The 21,869-nt window shown below is 37.7% G+C and overlaps 1 protein-coding gene and 1 pseudogene across 2 annotated transcripts in view; one reads left to right on the top strand and one right to left on the bottom strand.

Annotated features, from left to right (window-relative positions):
• Positions 1–16,477, top strand: part of LOC100847818 (cysteine-rich protein 1-like) — a 105,188-nt pseudogene extending 88,711 nt beyond the window's left edge. Inside the window, exons 6-8 of the transcript XR_009496616.1 lie at positions 1,926–2,125; positions 4,136–4,202; positions 4,745–16,477. The product of XR_009496616.1 is annotated as a cysteine-rich protein 1-like (transcript). The remainder of the gene's footprint in view (positions 1–1,925; positions 2,126–4,135; positions 4,203–4,744) is intronic.
• KCNRG (potassium channel regulator) lies at positions 16,137–21,618 on the bottom strand. The gene is made up of 2 exons (NM_205808.1): positions 21,002–21,618; positions 16,137–16,861 (listed from the first exon to the last, which is right to left on the bottom strand). Exons 1-2 carry the CDS (start codon positions 21,577–21,579, stop codon positions 16,636–16,638), a joined length of 804 nt encoding a protein of 267 aa, NP_991377.1. The 5' UTR covers positions 21,580–21,618; the 3' UTR covers positions 16,137–16,635.
• Positions 21,619–21,869: the final 251 nt, after the last annotated feature.

Here is a 21,869-nt window from a genome sequence, read left to right as displayed (position 1 = left end):
GAGGAAGAGGTTGCATGGCCAAAAGCCTACTGTCAGGGATACTTTTTGCCCAGTTGAGATTGACCTTACCACTACAGAAATGATTATGAGTTAATACTGTAGTACTGTTGTTAAGCCAAATAAAAACATTACTCCTTTTCCAAACCTCTAATTTTCATCCACCCTTAGCTCAAATTATTTACTCTTAGGATGTGCTTTCCCTCATCTTTCGCTATCTAAATATTTTTAGGGTATCTAGCCCCTGCATGAAATTTTCCCAGTTCACTTTTCTCCTCATACAGAAATATTGTTTCTCTCTTTTTTGCTCCTATACCTGCCCTAGAACAATTAATACATCCTTCTTTATGGGTAGAGGGTTTTATTTTTTTTTAAACACATTAGCACAGATTAGTTTATTTGGCACCTCTCCCAGGTAACATCCTAACCCAGTTAAAATGCCTAAGAAGTGATTCTAATGAAATCTGATCATGGGACGGTCCATCTATTTTATTTTTCATTATATACTCTGCAAGATGCTTGATAAATGCCAATTGATTGCTGAAAATCAGTAGTAATTTGGAGACAGTATGTTCTGGAAAGGCTGAATACCAGCTACATAAATATAAAAATGCCCAGGCTCTTACCTGGTAATTTAGAAGTTCTCCATCTTTAATTGTTTCACATATCAGAGCTCCTCTGTTCTATGCTGCCTATTAACATTCAAGCATTAATTAACTACCTTGAAGAAATTTCCTTTTAAAATTTTAAAGCCAGAAACCTATGCATAGGGGAATGAATAGTTGGAAAGCCTATGAAACTTTGAGGCTATTAGTGATCTAGCTGATCATCTAAAACTTTCCAAGAAAGTATAATTTAACCGTATCCTATTGGCTTTTATTTGTTGTCTCTGAGGAGATGGACTTCCCTGGTGGCTCAGCTGGTAAAGAATCCTCCTGCAATGCAGGAGACCTGGGTTCCATCCCTGGGTTGGGAAGATCCCCTGAAGAAGGGAACAGCTACCCACTCCAGTATTCTGGCCTGGAGAATTCCAGGGACTAGTCCATGGGGTTGCAAAGAGTCAGACACGACTGAGCGGCTTTCACTTCACTGAGGAGATGAGGCTCTCCCAGTGGCTCAGCAGTAAAGAATCCTCCTGTAATGCATGAGATGCGAGTTTGATCCCTGGGTCAGGAAGACCCCCTGGAGACGGAAATGGCAACCCACTCCAGTATTCTTGCCTGGGAAATCCCATGGACAGAGAAGCCTGGCGAACTACAGTCCGTGGGGCCTTAAAAGAGTAGGACACAAAACTGAGCCACTAAGCACACGTGCACACCCTGAGGAGACGGGAGATGCAAGTAGAATGAAAAGTCCTTACGTTAAAAGATACTTCTCAGAAAAAAAAATTCCGAGAGCCAGCATTACTATAATCACAAAAATAACTATTGAACATCTGCTACAATGCTTTAAAGTGATTAGAGTTAATGGTATGCTTCTGAATCCCTCTGCTTACTAGAGCTACTTTATTGACTGAAATGGGTTTTCTTATAAACTTTCTTGGACAATTTTATAAAAGACTATCCAAGTCACTTGAAAAAAGCTTTCAGAAATAAAATAAAAAATTGTGGATCAAATATGGAACTTGTTTGTTTTCTGCTAGGACATTTAAGTTATAATGTGATAAGGATTTATTTTTATGTACCCTTAGAGCTTTTATATAAAACCTATAGGACATTTTTGTCTGATTTCCAAAACCTATATATAAATTACATTTTTTTTGAAAAGTCTAATGTTGCTTTTGGGTTTGATTTGGCTTTGAGGGAGGTTGACATATTTACCAGACATATTTAGCCAGCAGTCAGGAATTCAACCAGCAATTAAATAATGATTCCCATGGTGAAGCAGTTTCCCCTTTATACTGATTTGCATTATGACCTGTTTTCTAGGCACTTATTTTGACATCACCACTGCCCCCATCAAAAAAAAAAAAAAAAATCGTATCTTGTGTACCTAGACCATGTGGAGAAAGGACTGAGACCAGAAGCAGAAAACAGACATTGTCCATACAGAGCAAAGTGCCAGACAACAGCTCGTTCTAGTAAAAGGCAATAAAGGCCACATGTGATGATCTCCTCAGTTCAAAACTGTAAGTAACTAGGGAATTGCAGGGGCATTAGACAGATGTCTCTGCTGACTCAGTAAAAAATGTCTTCATTTTGTAATTTGTGGCCTGTACGCTTGTAAATTAAGATGCTTTGAGTTGTCAAGTACTGGACTTTTCTGGTTTGTGGGTAAGATCCTAAGCCAAAATAGAATGCAGTATTCCCCCAAAAGTAACTTGGGACCTTTGCCTTAACACCCAAGGCAAAGGTCACATGAATTTAGATAACTAGGTTAGAACTAAGTCATTGGGCCTTGGCCTAGATATTAGGCAAATTAGGGGACTTTAGTCTTGATAGAGCAAGGAATAGGGAGATGTTATGGCCTCTTGAAACCAAAATAATAAAAACATAAAATAATGGAATTTTTAGAAATTAAATCCAGCTCTACTGTATACAGAAGGATTCTAAGAAAGTCTGTTGGCAACAAAACTGGGCATGTGACTACTGTGGTGATCTAGGAGTGAAGAAAACCTGAACAGAATACTGACAATGAAAATGGAGATAAGAGAATAAATTTAAGATATTTCAAAAGAAAAAAATTGCACAACATCGTAATGAGTTGAATAAAAGTGGGTGTCAAAAGTAACGTTTTCTGTCCTGGAAGACAACGATAGTATCACTGAAAGAAGAGAGTTAAGAAAAATTAATTTGAGAAGGAAAGACGTTGAGTCCCATTTTTGTAATATTGAATTTAAAATGATATCCAGGCATTCTTTTGGAATTGCTTTGATTAAAAGTCACTGAATATACAGAACTAGAATTCTGTGTAAAAGTCTGGCTGGAGAGGCAGTGTCAGTTACCCATTCAAAGCTGATACGGGTAGACAAGCTAACTAAAGATCTTTATTAAAGACAATATATCCCTTTCTTTTAAAAAGAAATACATAAACACCTACATTTATGTAAAAAAAATATTTGGGTATGTAGTCTTAAATAAACATTTCCAAAATGAAATTAAAACCTTTTTTTTCTTCGAGTGTCATATCTCAAGCTTCTGCCTTTAGGAAAATTCCTACACTTGTATCAGTTATGAAAGTCAATAACTAAAATGTGTTCATATTCTTGAACCTTCCCTTTGCTTCTATTTACTAAACAAAATCTTTCCCACTGTTACACTGAAGGAATGAAATTGAGAGCTTAAAGTGTAAACAATTCAGTCAGTTAAAACTGTAAAATTGACATAACTTTAATTTCTCAAATGGAAAAGCATGTAATTAAATTGTGGGAAATGTGCTGGTCTCCAATTTCAAGAAACAGTGCAGCACAAAGGCCTGGCATTCTGGCTGAAGAATTGTAATAATAAACAGAAATTTGAAAACCAGGAAGACGAGTTTTCCAAGACAGCAACTGTGGCATTTCAAAAGAGATATAACAAGAAATTCCAGAAGATGGTCAAAATAGGTTTAGATAATTGAGATTCCTTATTTAAATACTTGTTTTTGATGGAGAAAAACAGTTAAGAGGAGATTAAGCTAAGAGGTCGAAAACATTTTCTCCTTTCACCCTAAATTGGGTTTGCTTCTGAAGAAAAGCGTTAGCCAAAATAATCAAATAGAGATTCAATACTGCTTAAATTGTACCCAGAAATTTAAAAAGTGACCAAGCAAAAAAATTTTTTTAATTAACTGAAAGTAGTAATCTGGTTTTCTAGAAGTTAGACCTTGCTTTATAGGATTCCTATTTAGAAAGTCAAAGTGTCTTGATTGGTTTCCCAAGTAATTACATGCCCATCATGAGACAGAAATATATTACTCTACATTTTAAATTTCTAATATATTCTACTTTAATGATATGTAAGGAAACCTAAAGTATTAACATGTGCTTCCAAAATAGCCTTTTAAAAACTCAGTAATATGTCTTCTGAATATACTAGAATCTTTTAGACCCTTTTACCTAAATCTTTGAACCATTTGATTAATCCAAATTCAATGAACCTATGTCTTCAAGTCAAGTTATCCAGAACTGGGAACATTTGTTTCTATGTTTCCATCCTAGTTACATCTGACTTACATGCCAGGTCTGATGACTTCTACTATCTTTTCATGACTTCTAAATTATGGAGGTAAGTCAAGATTTAATATTGACTGTAGTCATGTAACATTCATTCTGAACTTGTATTCCTTTAATATTTATTTAATTACTAAGCATTCTTGTAGCATTACACTTTCATTAGCATATTATGGTATATCCTAGTTTGGCTTGGCTATTTTAAATGCATAATTTTGCATAACTTTCAACTACTTAGTATTTCTATATACATCTATATATATCTATATACATCTCGATTTTTGTGTGGTTACCCATATAAACTTCTCATAGACAAATACCATGGGTTTCTTTCTGTAGTCTTTAACTTGAATCAACTCATTCAGACTCTTCATGTAAAATATCACTTGTCTTTGAATCTACGGTAATTCTTGTTTTTCCAAGTGAATGTTTACTGAGACTATAGTGTTCCAAATTTTTCACTTGAGTTCAGTAAGAGTGTTAGATGTCTATCACTGCTGTTCAGTTGCCAAGTCGTGTACAAGTCTTTGCAACCCCATGGACTTTTGTTAGATGCCTCCTGTACAGTATTACAAACCTCTGTCCATTGTTCTTCAGGGACTCTGTTCACTGGATCTAATCCCCTGAATCTATCCATCACCTCCACTGTATATTCACCTCCACTGTTTGGCACTGTGGGGGAACATAAAGACCAGTATGAAGCACAATCCCAGTCCTCATCTTAAAAGAATTCATGGAACTGCAGACATTGCAACCAGACTTTCTTGGGGCGTTTTTACAAGAAGGGTAAGATAAACCTCTCCTATTTGGCTTCCAACTTGGGAACCCAAAGATACTCACATTCTTACCAGAGTGTGAAATGAGAAAAGTAACATGAAATACAAACACTTGGTAGTTGGTGTGTTTTACTCAACTGGCAGAGTAAAAAAAAGCCACTTTAAAACAATGATTTCTGGATTTGAGGTGTTGGTGTGAAACCTGAAGGTACAGAAAACTCTGTGATTAAGTCTTAGGCATATTTCAGTTTGGGGAATTAAGTCCTATTTATTCTGCTGTATTTTGTTGCTTATTTATTGTGTGTCATGCTTAATACTCATTTCCCATTCACCATGTAAGGGGTTAGCTTTTTATCTATTAAAATATTTGAGGGGTTGGATTGACCTCATTGCTTAGATAAATATTAAGGCATTTTCTAAGCTTAATAATTTTGAGATGATGAGTCTTTTGGTGAAATTTGTACAAAACTTTTTATCTCTAATAGATCCAATAGAAGACCTAACAATTCAAAAAGTGTAGTTCAGGGACAGAGCTGGTGAGCAATTATGTTTTTATGATATTGTTGATATTCCAGAAATTAAGTAACTTATAGTAATATATTTTCATCTCATCTCTTTACTTCTTAAACTTTTGCTTAAAACACTAAGTTTGATGTTACACTGGTGTTTTCCATGGGTTCAATAGCTCCAGGAAGGTAATAAAATTTCCCAAATTTCCTTTTAAAAATTTCCTCTTACTGCCTTCTGCATTGCTTAATGTGCTGTTACAGAGTAAACTTCCCCAACACAGAAGAAAAATAACAGTAGAATATGGGATATTTAAAAGTCTTAGCAAGTCTTTTATTATTTCACCAAGGTCTCTGGTAATGTGACCATTTCTGTTGTTCATGATAGAAAACCAATACAAAGATGTATATAACTGAGCTGATATTTGTTAGATATAAACAGCATACAAGACAAATTAGAAACAGCTTACAATTCCCTAAGTCATATATTTCTCAAACTGCTTTCCCTTGACCACTTATATTACTTCAGACTCCTGATTTCAGGTATATTTTGAAGTGAAAGTCACTCAGTCATATCCAACTCTTTGTGATGCCATGGACTTTACAGTCCATAGAATTCTCCAGGCCAGAATACTAGAGTGGGTAGCGTATCGCTTCTCCAAGGGATCTTCCCAACCCAGGGATTGAACCCAAGTCTCCCACATTGCAGGCAGATTCTTTACCAACTGAGCCACAAGGGAAGCCCAAGAATACTGGAGTGGGTAGCTTACCCCTTCTCCAGTGGATCTTCCCAACCCAGGAATCGAAGCAGGGTCTCCTGCATTGCGGGTGGATTCTTTACCAACTGAGCTATTAGGGAAGCAGTTCAAATTAAGTTTGACTTTAACATAACTCAGAATTCTTTGCAATTATGACTTGTATGTTAAATTCAAGAATAAAATTCAACACTAGAGCTCCTTTTCAGAAAATCTTTTTAGGAAGAACTTCCAGCCACTTAAAAGTTTACATTGTTGAGATTCAAGAATAAGCTAAAATCCTTAGTGCCTTATCAGAAACGAAACTTTAGGTGATAGAAAGAGGCTGAAACAAACGTAAGTGGGAGAATGAGGGAAGCCCAACTAGATGGACAAACCATGCTTGGTGATGATTCTTCCCTATGTATCTGAGATGGACGATTACGAGTCTGTGATTTGATCACCAGAGTTTTCAGTTTGGTTGACCAACACAAACTTCTGCCATTATTTTCTTATAATTTCTTATGATTTTCTTATGATCAGTTCAGTCAAGAAGTTAAGTGATACCCATATGAATAAGTTAAAGTCTTCTATTTCCCCTAAATCAGGCAAGAGTTTGAATTTGTGGTGCATCTAACACATCCCTGTTTGCTTCCAACCGTGTGCCTGCCCCCCTTTCTAAAACAAGACCCAGTTTTTTGTGCATGTTGATGTCTTACTCATCATGCCCCACTCTTTGTTGGAGTGAAGACAAGAGACTTACTGAGATAATCTTGACAGACATGGCTCCAGATATCATCTTTAAAATATTTACTAAAATAAACTCAATCCACTCTGAAAGTACACTTTTCCTAGTCAATAATATATAATTTTTAAATTTTGATAATTTATCTCATTCTAAAAACCGCCGGATTGTGAACCCATGTCTTTTGAGGAACTATTTAATTAAAAGCCTAAGTTAATTTAAACTCATCGTCAATGTTATGACTTGTACTTGTAGTAAGCTCTAGAAGGGAAGACCTTGTTTTGCTCCTTGCAGTATCCTCAGTGTCTGGAAGAGTATTTAGCATACAATGTCAATAAATATTTTCTGACTGAATTAATTAAATATATGTATATTACATGTTTCCATGGGTAATGTTTCTGTTCAGTTCAGTTCAGTAGCTCAATCGTGTCCAACTCGTTGCGACCCCATGAATTGCAGCACGCCAGGCCTCCCTGTCCATCACCAACTCCCGGAGTTCACTCAGACTCACGTCCATCGAGTCGGTGATGCTATCCAGCCATCTCATCCTCTGTTGTCCCCTTCTCCTGCTGCCCCCAATCCCTCCCAGCATCAGAGTCTTTTCCAGTGAGTCAACTCTTCGCATCAAGTGGCCAAAGTTTGGAATTTCAGCTAAAGAGAACATTTTATTTCTCATCTCAAGCTAGTTTCTACAAGTTTAATGACTAAGAACACATTAATAGCAATTTAAACATTTCCTGTCTTATTCTTTGCCAATCTGTAGTCACAGTATTTTTGCTTCACTATTCTTTTAACCAGTTATCAGTCTTTAATAATCTTCTCAGCAAAGCACTATAGAAAATTAAACAGTGTTACATATATAGCCATGCCAACTTTACTCAGCTAGTTAAATCACACACTCCCCAAAACTTAGCAGAATGGAAATATTGTACTCTAGAATATGCTAGTGAGAAAACCAGACCAGACATATCCCCAAAACTAAGATGGCAGACTAAAACAACTAAGTTGACTTTTCTGCGGTAAAGAGAAGAATACTACCAAAAACAAAACACTCATTCATAAGGCTTTTTTTTTTTCTTATTTGGGTCATTATTTTCAGTTGCTAACTTTAACATTACTGGTCTTGAAGTATTTTTCTCTTTTCCATTATACATAACCTCTTGAGGTACTACTAGGAGACTTCTGAAAAGATCTTTCTTCCCTATAGTTTAGTACACAAATCTATAAATAATTACTAGAAATTTCTGGAATGTAATTCCTTTGCTAAGTGTAAGGATTTCACAGGAAAGATGGTAGGGTAAAATTTGGATCAGTATGAGATAATAGGCCATCCTATGCCAAAGCAGTCCCCTAACCCTGGTATCTACACATAATCTTTCAGGCATGGCTTTTCTTCCCTTTTTAAAAAAGACCTACCTGATCTGGTGAAAAGTAAGTCTTCCTCCTACATTTAAACCACATTCACTTAGTTCTTTCTCCACAGGTGACCATATCTTTGCTGAAAATTCCTGAATATATATATATATGTATATTTTTCTACAAATGGAAACTACATACTGTACATAAAGTAGAAATATATTTTTTTACTTTATACATTGTCTTACACCTTGATTTTCAACTTATAAATGTTTGATAATCCTTCCTTCTTAGTTTATAAATTGCTGTCTCATTCATTTTAAAGGCTGCACAGTATTTCACTGTGGCCCATAATTTATCCATTGTCTATTGATGAACTCTGAGTTTATTTCTGATTTTTGCTGTTATGATGATACAGTTTCTCACTTGAATATAAGTTCATTAAGAATAAGGATTTTTGTTTTACCCTTGTTTTAAATCTGAAAACTTAGTGTCCAGCAAATGTTTAACAGATGTTTTTGAATGAATGAGTTTGTACTTTTTAAAATGGTGCTCAACTTCCACTCAACATTTTTTAACCCTTTTATGTGCAAAGTACTTGGTGCTCTATTTTTTATTATTTTTTTTTTTAGTGTTTAAATTATGAAAGTATGACACATTTACAGGAGACTTAGAAAAAGAACAAGTTACATATCAGTTCAGTTCAGTTCAGTTGCTCAGTCGTGTCCTACTCTCTGCAACCCCATGAACTGCAGCACGCCAGACTTCCCTGTCCTTCACCAACTCCCAGAGCTTGCTCAAGCTCATGTCCATTGAGTCGGTGATGCCATCCAACTATCTCACCCTCTGTCGTCCCCATCTCCTTCTGCCTTCAATCTTTCCCAGCATCAGGGTCTATTCCAATGAGTTAGTTCTTCGCATCAGGTGGCCAAAGTATTGGAGTTTCAGCTTCAGCATCAGTCATTCCAATGAATATTCAGGACTGAATTCCTTTAGCATGGACTGGTTGGATCTCCTTGCAGTCCAAGGGACTCTCAAGAGTCTTCTCCAACACCACAGTTCAAAAGCATCAGTTCTTCAGTGCTTAGCTTTCTTTATAGTCCAACTCTCACATCCATACATGACTACTGGAAAAACCATAGCTTGGACTAGATGGACCTTTGTTGGTAAAGTAATGTCTCTGCTTTTTAATATGCTGTCTAGGTTGGTCATAGCTTTTCTTCCAATGAGCAAGCATCTTTTAATTTCATGGCTGCAATCACCATCTGAGTGAAAAAGTCTGTCACTGTTTCCATTGTTTCCCTCTATTTGCCATGAAGTGATAGGACTGGATGCCATGATTTCAGTTTTCTGAATGTTGAGTTTTAAGCCAGCTTTTTCACTCTCCTCTTTCACTTTCATCAAGAGGCTCTTTAGTTCTTTGCTTTCTGCTGTAAGAGTGGTGTCATCTGCGTATCTGAGGTTATTGATATTTCTCCCAGCAGTCTTGATTCCAGCTTGTGCTTCATCCAGCCTGGCATTTCACATGATGTACTCTGCATAGAAGTTAAATAAGCAGGGTGACAATATACAGCCTTGACGTACTCCTTTCCCGATTTGGAACTGCCTCTGTTGTTCCATGTCCAGTTCTAACTGTTGCTTCTTGACCTGCATGAAGATTTTTCAGGAGGCAGGTAAAGTGGTCTGGTGTCCCATCTCTTTAAGAATTTTCCAAAGTTACATATAGTTCCACTATATGTTATAATTATTCTTTTAAGTAGATAATTAAGATTTTTAGTTGGAGCTTCAGTATCAAACTCTCAAAAATTAATAGAATGAACAGACAGAAAAGTAGAAGGATATAGTAGACCTGAGAAATACTATGAACCAATTCAACATAATTAAGATTTATACAATTTTCACACAACAGCAGGATACAAATTCTATTCAAGTTCCCATAGACTATAAACCAGGAGACACTGGAACATATTCAGGGACATAAAACAAGGTACAAAAATTTAATGGTCTAAAAGTATTGAAATCATACAGAGTCTGTTCTCTTACCACTGAAGAATTATGTTAGAAATCTATATCAAGGGGGGTTCCATGGTGTAATGGTGAGCACTCTGGACTCTGAATCTAGTGATCCGAGTTCAAAAAATCTCAGTGGGACCTTTCCGCCTCGTTAGAAATCTATATCAAAAGATATTTGAAAATAACCCTCATATTTTCAAGTGTAATGTAACAATTACCGAGAGATCTTTGACTTAGCCATTGAAAGCCTCAATAAAGTTAAAAGACTGAAAAAACACAGAAGGTGATTGCACAGAAGAAAGCATTTAAATGAGAAATTAATAGCAAAATGAGTAACTAATATCAAAGATACTTTGATAACTCCATGTGTTTGGAAAATAAATGTCCACTTTTAAAGGATGAGTGTATCTAAGAAGCCATAACAAGGAAAATTGGAAAATATGTGTGACAGAATAAAAATGAAAAGAGAATTTGTTGCATGCAACTGAAGCTGCTCAATGCAACTAAATACAATGTGGAATCTTGAATAAGGAATGAAAACAAATAATGAACATTAGCATAAAATTGTGAAATTTAAACAAAATCTGTACTTTAGTTAATAATACTGTATCACATGTTAATTTCCTGGGTGTTTTATACAACATAGTATTTCTCTATATTCTCAGAATTGAATTAGAAGTTTCAAGCCTCATTCAAAAAAATTTCTTAAAGCACTAACATAGTAAGCTTTCTAGGCTTTTAGCAGTAGTACTAGATGCCACAATAAATGGAACTATCTAACCTTTGAGTGAATATAAATTAGGAACCTAGCATTCTATTCATACTTATTCAAACAATTGGAACCAATATGTCATAAACTTTTTAGCCAGGCAAAAATTCCTAAGTTTTCTAAAATATGTATATTATATATATTATATAATGTATGTATATTTTATATATATATATACAAAAGAGCTTTTCTACTATACTTGATAAAGGCTTGAGAAAGAATAAGAGATGGAGAAGTTAGAAAACATGAACTAAATTATATGGGAGCACTGAAATAGAAAAAGTGAAACACACTAGATAAAAGATCATATAGTTGTTTTTAAACATGGCTGCTCATTAGAATCACATCTAGAGCTTTAGGGGAAAAAAAACAATACCTGGGCATTTGTATTTTTTTTTTTAATTCCAAGATAATTCTAATGTGCATCTGGATTTTAAAAAATGATTACAGGTTTTTCTATTAGATGGTAGTTTTAGTGAGATAGAATTCTACTATTTCCTGTTGACCAATCATGATACAGTGGTATTAAGATGAGTAATAGTTACATAATCACAATAGTAAAAGATGTTTATCAGTTTTCAATCAATAACCAGACAAAAAATTAAAATAATTGCAATTGGAAGCCATAATGGAAGCATGATAAACCTAACAATATAAAATAATTACAAACAATTTAGCGAGTAAGTAGAGTGATGTGATAACTGAAGGTGCATACATGCACCTGTTTTCATCCACCCAGCCAGTCTGTGTCTTTTGGTTGGTACATTTATTCCATTTACATTAAGGTAATTATATATATGGATGATTTTATTACCATTTTCTTAATTGTTATGTTTATTTTTTGTAGGTCTTTCCCTTCTCTTGTGTTTCCTGCCTACAGAAGTTCCTTTAGCATTTGTTGTAAAGCTGGTTCGGTGGTGCTGAATTTTCTTAACTTTTGAATGTCTGGAAAGCTTTTGATTTCTCCATCAAATCTGAATAAGAATCTTGATGGGTAGAGTATTCTTGGTTGTAGGTTCTTCCTTTTCATCACTTTAAATATATCATGCCATTTCCTTCTGTCTTGTAGAGTTTCTTTCAAGAAATCAGCTTATAACCTTATAAACTTCCCTTGTATATTATCATTTTTCCTTTGTTGCTTTTAATATTTTATCTTAGTCTTTAATTGTTTTCAGTTTGATTATTACGTGTCTCATTGTGTTTCTCTTTGGGTTTATCCTGCCTAGGACTCTCTGTGCTTCTTGGACTTGGTTGACTATTTCCTTTCCCATGTTAGGGACATTTTCAGCTATTATTTCTTCAAATATTTTATCAAGTCCTTTCTCTCTCTCTTCTATTTCTGGGACTCCTACAGTGTGAATGTTGGTACATTTTATGTGGTCCCAGAGGACTGTTAGACTGTCTTCAGTTTTTTTTCATTCTGTTTTCTATATTCTGTTTTGCGGCAGTGATTTCCACCATTCTGTCTTCCAGGTCACTTGTCTGTTGTGCTGCCTCAGTTATTCTGCTCTTGATTCCTTCTAGTATATTGTTCATCTCTGTTTGTTTTTTAGTTCCTCTACGAACTAAAAAAGTTCCTCTAGGTCTTTGGTAATGGAGAAGGAAATGGCAACCCACTCCAGTGTTCTTGCCTGGAGAATCCCATGGACGGGGGAGCCTGGTGGGCTGCTATCTATGGGGTCACACAGAGTCGGACACAACTGAAGCGACTTAGCAGCAGCAGGTCTTTGGTAAACATTCTTGCATCTTCTCCATTCTATTTTTGAGATCCTGGATCATCTTCACCATCATCATTCTGAATTCTTTTTCTGGAAGGTTGTCTATCTCTACTTCATTTAGTTGTTTTTCTGGGGTTTTATCTTGTGTCTTCATCTGGGACATAACCCTCTGCCTTTTCATTTTGATTAACCCTCTGTGATATGATTTTTGTTTTGGCTGGCTGCAGGATTATAGTTCTTCCTACTTCTTTTGTCTGACCTCCAGAGGATTAGGCTAACAGGCTCGTGTAAGCTTCCTGATGGGAGGGACTAGCAGTGGGAAAAACTAGGTCTTGCTCTGGTGGGCAGGGTGTGCTCAGTAAAACTGTAATCTGATTGTCTGCTGGGTCTGTGCTCCCTCCCTATTAGTTGTTTAGTCTGAGGAGACCCAGCCCTGGAGTCTACAGGCTCTATTGTAGAGTTAATGGTGACCTCCAAGAGGGCTCAGGCCAGGGGCAGCACTTCCAAGGACTGCTGCTGCCAGTGCCCCAGTCCCTGTGGTGAGCCACTGCCAACCCACACCTCCACAGGAGACCCTCCAACACTAGCAGGTAGGTCTGCTCGGTCTCCTGTGGGGTCACTGCTCCTTTCTCCGTGGGCCCCGGTGCATGCAAGATTTTGTGCATGTCCTCCAAGAGTGGAGTCTCTGTTTCCACAGTCCTGTGGAAATCTTGTGACCAAATCCCACTGGCCTGCAAAGTCAGATTCCATGGGGATTCCTAGGCATTTCGCTGGATCCCCAGGCTGGGAAGCTTGATGTAGGGTTCAGAACCTTCACAACAGTGGGAGAGCTTATTTGGTATTATTGTTACCCACTTTGTGAGTTGCCCACTCAGAGGACTATGGGATTTGATTTGATTTTGATTGCATCCCTCCTGTCTCATTGTGGCTTCTCCTTTGTCTTTGGATGGGGGCTATGTGTTTTGGTGGGTTCCAGTGTCCTCCTGTTGATGGCTGTTCAACAGCTAGTTACAATTTTAGTGCTCTTATAGGAGGAGATAAGTGCACATTCTTCTACTCTGCCATCTTAAATCAATCCCCTCTCTTTATTCTCTTTCATTTAATGATTTCCTTTCTAGATGTTTATCCTAATATTTTAAATGACATATATATATGAGGATTCCTACAAAAGGACTCATTAAATCAAAGTAATATATGAACATTGAATGTTAGTATTAATAGAAGTTATATTCAAAAGCTTTCCACCAGAGTAGGTGGTAATTGTTAACAAAGGTATTTCTTTGTTTAGCACCAAGTGTTTAGCACAATGCTTTTACACATAGTAGAATTAAAACTGAGTGGATCAAGCTCACATTCAAGTGAGAAAAATTTGTTTTTATGATGGCATGTAAGTCTATACAGAGAAAAGGGCTGCTTTCTACACCTAGGAAAAGAGGAAAACAGGCCTCCAAGAAGAGGTGCAATTGAAAGTGGGTCACCCATCTTCCATCATTATCATCACTGATAGTTATAGAGTGACTTCCATGTGCCAGGTAATGTGCTGAGTATTTTACATTATCTCCTTTAATTTTCACATATCCTGTAAGGGAGATATTATCCTATCAGTTCAGTTCAGTTCAGTTCAGTTCAGTCGCTCAGTCATGTCCAACTCTTTGCGACACCATGAATCGTAGCATGCCAGGCTTCCCTGTCCATCACCAATTCCCGAAGTTCACCCACACTCACGTCAATCAAGTCGGTGATGCCATCCAGCCATCTCATCCTCTGTCATCCCCTTTTCCTCCTGCCCTTAATCCCTCCCAGTATCAGAGTCTTTTCCAATGAGTCAACTCTTCGCATGAGGTAGCCAAAGTACTGGAGTTTCAGCTTTAGCATCATTCCTTCCAAAGAAATCCCAGGGCTGATCTCCTTCAGAATGGACTGGTTGGATCTCCTTGCAGTCCAAGGGACTCTCAAGAGTCTTCTCCAACACCACACTTCAAAAGCATCAATTCTTCGGCGCTCAGCTTTCTTCACAGTCGAACTCTCACATCCATACATGACCACTGGAAAAACCATAGCCTTGACTAGACAAACCTTTGTTGGCAAAGTAATGTCTCTGCTTTTGAATATGCTGTCTAAGTTGGTCATAATTTTCCTTCCAAGGAGTAAGCATCTTTTAATTTCATGGCTGCAGTCACCATCTGCAGTGATTTTGGAGCCCAAAAAAATAAAGTCTGACACTGTTTGCACTGTTTCCCCATCTATTTCCCATGAAGTGATGGGACCGGATGCCATGATCTTCGTTTTCTGAATGTTGAGCTTTAAGCCAACCTTTTCACTCTTCTCTTTCACTTTCATCAAGAGGCTTTTTAGTTCCTCTTCACTTTCTGCCATAAAGGTGGTATCATCTGCATATCTGAGGCTATTGATATTTCTCCCAGCAATCTTGATTCCAGCTTGTGCTTCTTCCAGCCCAGCGTTTCTCATGATGTACTCTGCATATAAGTTAAATAAGCAGGGTGACAGTATACAGCCTTGATGTACTCCTTTTCCTATTTGGAACCAGTATGTTGTTCCATGTCCAGTTCTAACTGTTGCTTCTTGACCTGCATATAGGTTTCTCAAGAGGCAGGTCAGGTGGTCTGGTATTCCCATCTCTTTCAGAATTTTCCACAGTTTATTGTGATCCACACAGTCAAAGGCTTTGGCATAACAGAAATCAATGTTTTTCTGGAATTCTCTTGCTTTTTCTATGATCTAACGGATGTTGGCAATTTGATCTCTGGTTCCTCTCCCTTTTCTAAAACCAAGGATATTTATTTATTATCCTCATTTGATAGATAAAAAAAAGCTGAGGCACAGAGAGTGACTTGCCCAAGCCATGTAGCTAGTAAGTGACTTAGTTGGGATTAGACATCAAGCAGTCTAGTCCAGCGTTCTGGTCTGTTCCCACCCAGCCATCTGCCCCAGACTCAGCGCCTCCATGCCCATGTGCCCCAAGTGTGACATGGAGGTATACTTTGGTGAGTGGGTGACCTCCCTGGGGAAGGACTGGCATCAGCCTTGCCTGAAGTGTGAGAATGTGGAAAGACACTGACCTTGGGGGAGTCATGCAGAACATGAAGGCAAGCCCTTTGGCAACCACCCCTGCTACACAACCATGTTTGGACCCAAAGGCTTTAGGCACAGTGGAGCTAAGAGCCACTCTTTCAAGTAGACCCAGGTTTTGAAGATCGTATCTTCAACTGCCTGCTGGGCTGGTGCCCTCCAGGCTGATAGCAGGCCTTCCCCACAGGCACCTGGGGCTCCCCTGCAGACCCTCATCCCCTCAGTAAACCCAGATATTTGGGAGGGGGGAAAGACATCAAGCAGTCTGATTCCATAGCCCCATTTTTTTTTTTTTTTGCTACATTGGGTCTTCATTGGTGCACATGGGCTTTCTCTAGTTGCAGTGAGTGTGGGCTACTCTCTACTTGTGGTGTACAGGCTTCCCATTATGGAACGTAGGCTCTGTAGTTGTGCTGCGTGGGCTTAGTTGCTCTATGACATATGGGATCTTCCGGAACCAGGGATCAAACCCATGTCCCCTGCATTGGCAGGCGAATTCTTAACCACTGGACCACCAGGGAAGTCCCTCAATAGCCCCTTCTTGAATGCTTTATGTGTTCATGAAGAAGAGAAAGGGAAAAGAGGCACTGACGGTAGAAAGAACATACACCAGAGCACCAACTGCACCGTGTTGTTTAGAGAGGAGCAGGTAGTCAGTGTGGCTTGAGCATTAAGGTACGCTTGCCCAAAGATGGCATGGTGGAAGGCCAGAAAGATAGACTGAGCACATATTTGACTAACATATGTTCCCTATATATGGAATTTCCAAACAGGAAGATGGCTATTGCTCTGGCATGAGGGTAGTCTCTGATTTCAGTGTTTTGTTCATGGCAAGAGCATCAGGCTTTTTTATCCTTTCGAAACTATAGCATTCAGTTCTGTCTTCAGAGGATACTGTTCTGGTGCCGACCAGATGGAAGCCTTCCATCAGTAAAGTGTCAATCAGTAAGCCAAGAACATTAGTTCCGTTGGCCAGTTTTCGGTTATCAGGTTTTATGGAGATATACCTAGGACACACAAAAATGTTCAGTTACGAAATATCCCTTTAATAACTAGCAAAACTAAATATATAAGTTTGATTTATAACTTCAAATAAAGGCATAATACCACTTTTATCAGGTTTTTTTAAAGACTTCATTTATAAATCTAAGCCAGTAATTTCAGGCTACTGAAAACAGAGACCCTACTGTAATCTCCAAAGTCATTTTAATTCCACATTTAGGAATATAGCTAACACTGATGAAGTCTCACTACGCAATTATTTCCTGGAGCAAACAATTACATCAAACAATTAAATTAGCTTTTGATTGTTATATAATTTAACTATTTCCAGTTTTTCTTTTTGACTTGCTAAATATTGTTTAGTTTAATTAATTGATTCAATCATTTTGATGAATACTTGATCCTTTTACAGTTTCCCCCTAGATTTAATTTTACTCATTATCAGCACTGACATTACAAATTTTCTCCTGTGACTTTCTGTTATCGAAAGCATTTTTTCAGGTGAGGTTTTGCAGATATTAAATGTCAAGATTTTATTGTCAATTTTTCTTAATAACTATCCATAGTTGAAGAGCAAAACAAAGGATCTAAAAGGACTCTAAAGTGACAAAACTTCCTATTTCCTAGAAAATTCAATAAAATCAATACACATAAATCAAGAAAAAATATATACCTTAACTTTCAGATTGTGCTGTGCTTAGTTGCTCAGTCATGTCTGACTCATTGTGACCCCATGGACTATAGCCTGCCAGGCTCCTCTGTCCATGGGGATTCTCCAGGCAAGAATTCTGGAGTGGGTTGCCATGACCTCCTCCAGGGAATCGTCCCAACCCAGGAATCAAACTGGGTCTCGTGCACTGCAGGCAGATTCTTTAGCATCTAAGCCACCAGGGAAGATTTCTTTAATAATGTCAACATAATAATACGTTGCTTTAATAATGTCAACATAACATATCCACAAAGATACAGCTATATTGCCCCTTATCTACCGTCCAGGATGTTTTTTATGTCTTTGTGTCCTCCCACATGACATGAGTCTGAACAAGCTCCAGGAGTTGGTGATGGACAGGGAAGCCTGGCATGCTGCAGTCCATGGGTTCACAAAGAGTAGGACACGACTGAGCAACTGAACTGTCCTCCCACCATTTGTTTATGAAATGTGGGGGGGAAAAAAAAGGCTAACTTAAATTAGTTCCAGGCTGCCACCTAAACTGTCTGTGGTTTTATGGGATAAAAAGAGCCTTGGGGACACCGCTAGCCTCCTTTTAATTATGATTGATAGACTGGTTACTGTAGTTCACATTTAGAAACTCGTTCTAGACAAAGAAAAGAATTCAATAATAAAACGTAAGAATTATGAAACTACAAAGTACATACCCAAAAAATGTTTATGTTTAATACAGCAAATTTTTAACATTAGTAAATGATTTCATCTACCCACAAGCCCCAGATCTTGATTGTAGAGCCTAGAAACATTTGTCAAAGAAAAAATGTTACAGAACATCTGACAAAATTAAGATGCAAGTAGTATTGTTGTTCAGTTTCTAAGTTGTGCCCAACTCTTTTGCAACCCCATGGACTGTAGCCCTCCAGGCTCCTCAGTCCATGGGATTTTCCAAACAAGAATACTGGAGTGGGTTGCCATTTCCTTCTCCAGGGGATCTTCCTGACCCAGGGATCGAACTCACGTCCCCTGAATTGGTAGGCGGGTTTATCACTGAGCCAAGTGGAATGTACTTGCAAGAAATCACTGGGCCTAAATATCAGATTCCCTAAGATGCCAAGTTGAGAAATGGAAGATTTCAAGGCACAAGAAAAAGAGAAAAGAAACTAATGAGAAATGGAAAATCAAAACTTCTTTTAAAAACTTAAAAGGCAACTACGCGTCTCCATTTGAGCTAGTTTAAAAAGGAAAAGACAGACAGAATATGCTACCAAAACTCTAGAGTCCTGTGACCATAACTTGAGCTTGATAATGTGGTATCATGAATGGCCCTCTGCAAGATGCATGCCAAATATTTTTAGTACTATGAACTTAAGAGATAATAACTGAGCAACTTGCTAGGTTACCAAGACCTCAAAGTGATAAATCATATTAGTAGAACATAACTGAACAGCTGGATGATATATCAGGCTCTGAGGAGCCATTCAGGCTTACTTCTCCACTTTTCACCTTCAAAAAGAACGTCTGAATGGACATATTCAGACCAAGGAGTGAGCAGGAAATAAAAATGATTGCCAGCTAAGTGGGATATACCTAAGGTGGGCCTCTTAAGACCAAGAATTTTCATCCGATGACGTAAACTCCCAATAATGTCACCAGATTTGGGTTATCTCGGTTCGGTTCGGTTCAGTTCAGTTCAGTCAGTTGTGTCCAACTCTTTGCGACCCCATGGACTGCAGCACTGCAGCCAGGGGTCCCCGTCCATCACCAACGGCTGGAGCTTGCTCAAACTCATGTGCGAGTCAGTGATGCCATTTAACCATCTCATCCTCTGTTGTCCCCTTCTCCTCCTGCCTTCAATCCTGGGTTATCTACCTCTACTTTGAAATTGTAGTTACAGAAAAAAAAATCACAAACTACTTATCAGCTGAAAAAATTCTAAACTTCAAACACTGAAAAGAATACCAAATATGGTGATGCATTTAAAAATCTAATTTTAAAAATCGCTTCTAGTTTTAGAGTTATCTATTTTGGAATTTAAGTATAATGCCATTCTCTTATTAAGATGAAAAAAATCTGATTTGTAAAACAAACACTAAACGAGAAGGGAAACTACTGTCACTGTACACACACAAATATCCCAACTTGAGTTTGTTTTTCAAGATTACAAAAAGATTACATTTCAAGATTACATTTTCTCCAAATGTGTAGTTTTTAAAGATCATTTAGTATTTCCAGCATATCTTCTTACTTTGCATGTTTCTTCTTGAAATCAATTATACCATTTTTCCTTATGTTTTTAACTTTTTAGAAAGGGATCCCCAAAGATCTTAATCACACAAATTTTTAAATAAAAACTGGTAATTCCCCTTTTGTTTATTTTAGTGTCCTACCAATTGTGCACAGAGCTATCTTAAAACATTTTGAGGTGAAGATAGCGTCTTAGGTTTTCTCCACAATCAGCATGTTAATTTAACTGGATCCCTTTCCCCAAAATGACATTTCATGAAAAATAGATTATAAAGTGTGAAAACTTAAGAACTGTCATACTGCCCAGGGTTTTTAAGCTGGTATGCAGGACCCTGGGGTATGTTGTGGGAGAGGTAAACGTTCATTCCTGGTGTCTACTGCAAAAGTTAATATCCCAAAATATCTACCTTTACCCCCAAAAAAGTATATTTTATTTAAATACTATCAGTAAAGAACATATACAGACTTTTTCCCCCTCCTGAAAATTCAAGCCAGCTTTCACAGTTAGTAAAATAATAGTGGGACCACATTAAGACATTTTTAAGGGGGAAAAGACGTGTCCGTGACAGTAGAGTGAAAATCAGCCTGAGGGTCCAGCCAAGAATAACAGGGGGAGAAAGTGAATAACTGACTCAGAAGCAACTATCCTTAATATACTGACAGCCTATCCCAATATTTTGAGTTGTGCAAGAGTGCCAATGATGTAACAGGAGACCAGATTTGCCATGGGATATATCTGCCTTAATGGTGTTTAAGAAATAAAGTGAAATGGAGAAAAATTAGTAGCCAAATCAGAACGGCTGAAAGAACAAATATACATAGAGTGTAAGGAAATCAAGACAAACTGTTGAGCCTTTACTATACGCCAGCAACCAAAAGAAACCCGTAGGATAGAAAAAGGCATCTCATTCCATGGGGGTGGAACATAATCTATGAAAATTATTTCCTCCTACAACTTGAATGACCATAGACCCAGTTTTCCCTGAACTACTTTGATTTATTCCTGTTGTCCCATGTAATAACAATTCTTTCTTTCACTCTGAAAAGTACCCCAATCTGGACAATAATTATCTGGTCATTCCACCCAACTCTACTGATTCCCTCCCCCACTCCAAAAAAAATTATTTTCAGTCATCATTTTTTCTAAGAAAATTCAGGCATGAGAAAATTTCAGTTTTGAGGAGAAACATTAGGAACTGCTATAGAACAGAGGCTTCAAAGTACAAAATACCTGATTCTTGTTTGGTTGTCAGTAGTGCTGTCAGAGCCGCATTGGAAAACCAGGTCATGGTAAGATGGTCTTTGTGGAGGCAGTGGAAGTAAGGTCATCTGAGGGAAAGAGTTACTACTTGAGGCTGGTGCGGAAGGTTGTTCTATAAACACTGTAATCCTCCCAGTTAGCATCTCAATTGTTTTGCTGCAAGAGCCAAACACCCTGAAGAAAGCCTGAGTATTTCGGCTTAGGAAATGTACCTCCACAAGAGCAGGTCTTGGCTGTAACTTGTGTTCTTGGTTTAAGAGGTCCACCAGAGGATTGAGTTCATAGAATAGAGCCTCTCTCTGAAGTCTAAGATGGTCTGAAAAGTCAGTGGGTAGTAGAAGTTGCTGAGTTCTCAAAAAATCTAAGATGAAACTAAATAAAACACCATCTCTGTCCACAAAAATCTGGCCATCAACCATCTTGAATTCTTTGTCTCTGCCATCTAACATTCTCATCAACCGAGAGCCAGGAAACTGCTGTAAGGTGGAAGACCGTGTGGTGAATACCTTCCCTCCCACGTTCAAAGTGACCAGTTCCTGACCACTCATTCTTCTCTTGCTTCCAAGTGAAGGCCACAAACCATCAGACACAGCCTTAGGAACCTGTAAATCAACCTTAACCACAATGTTAGTTATATATGATTAAGAAATCCAGGGGAGGGGAAAATAACAGAAACAGAGACCTAAATTTCCAGGTAACTACTGTTAAAGCAAATAGTGTGTCCATAGCCGTGTTTACAAATTTGAGAGTTGCTTGGGAACCTGCAGTATACAAAGTGAAAAAGCAACAGATGAGAAACTGGATAGTTCAAGGAAACTGCCAATAGGCCTGAGAACAG

This window comes from Bos taurus, chromosome 12, assembly GCF_002263795.3.
Source record: "Bos taurus isolate L1 Dominette 01449 registration number 42190680 breed Hereford chromosome 12, ARS-UCD2.0, whole genome shotgun sequence".
Taxonomy (NCBI): domain Eukaryota; kingdom Metazoa; phylum Chordata; class Mammalia; order Artiodactyla; family Bovidae; genus Bos; species Bos taurus.
This window is presented reverse-complemented; position numbering and strand designations above follow the sequence as displayed.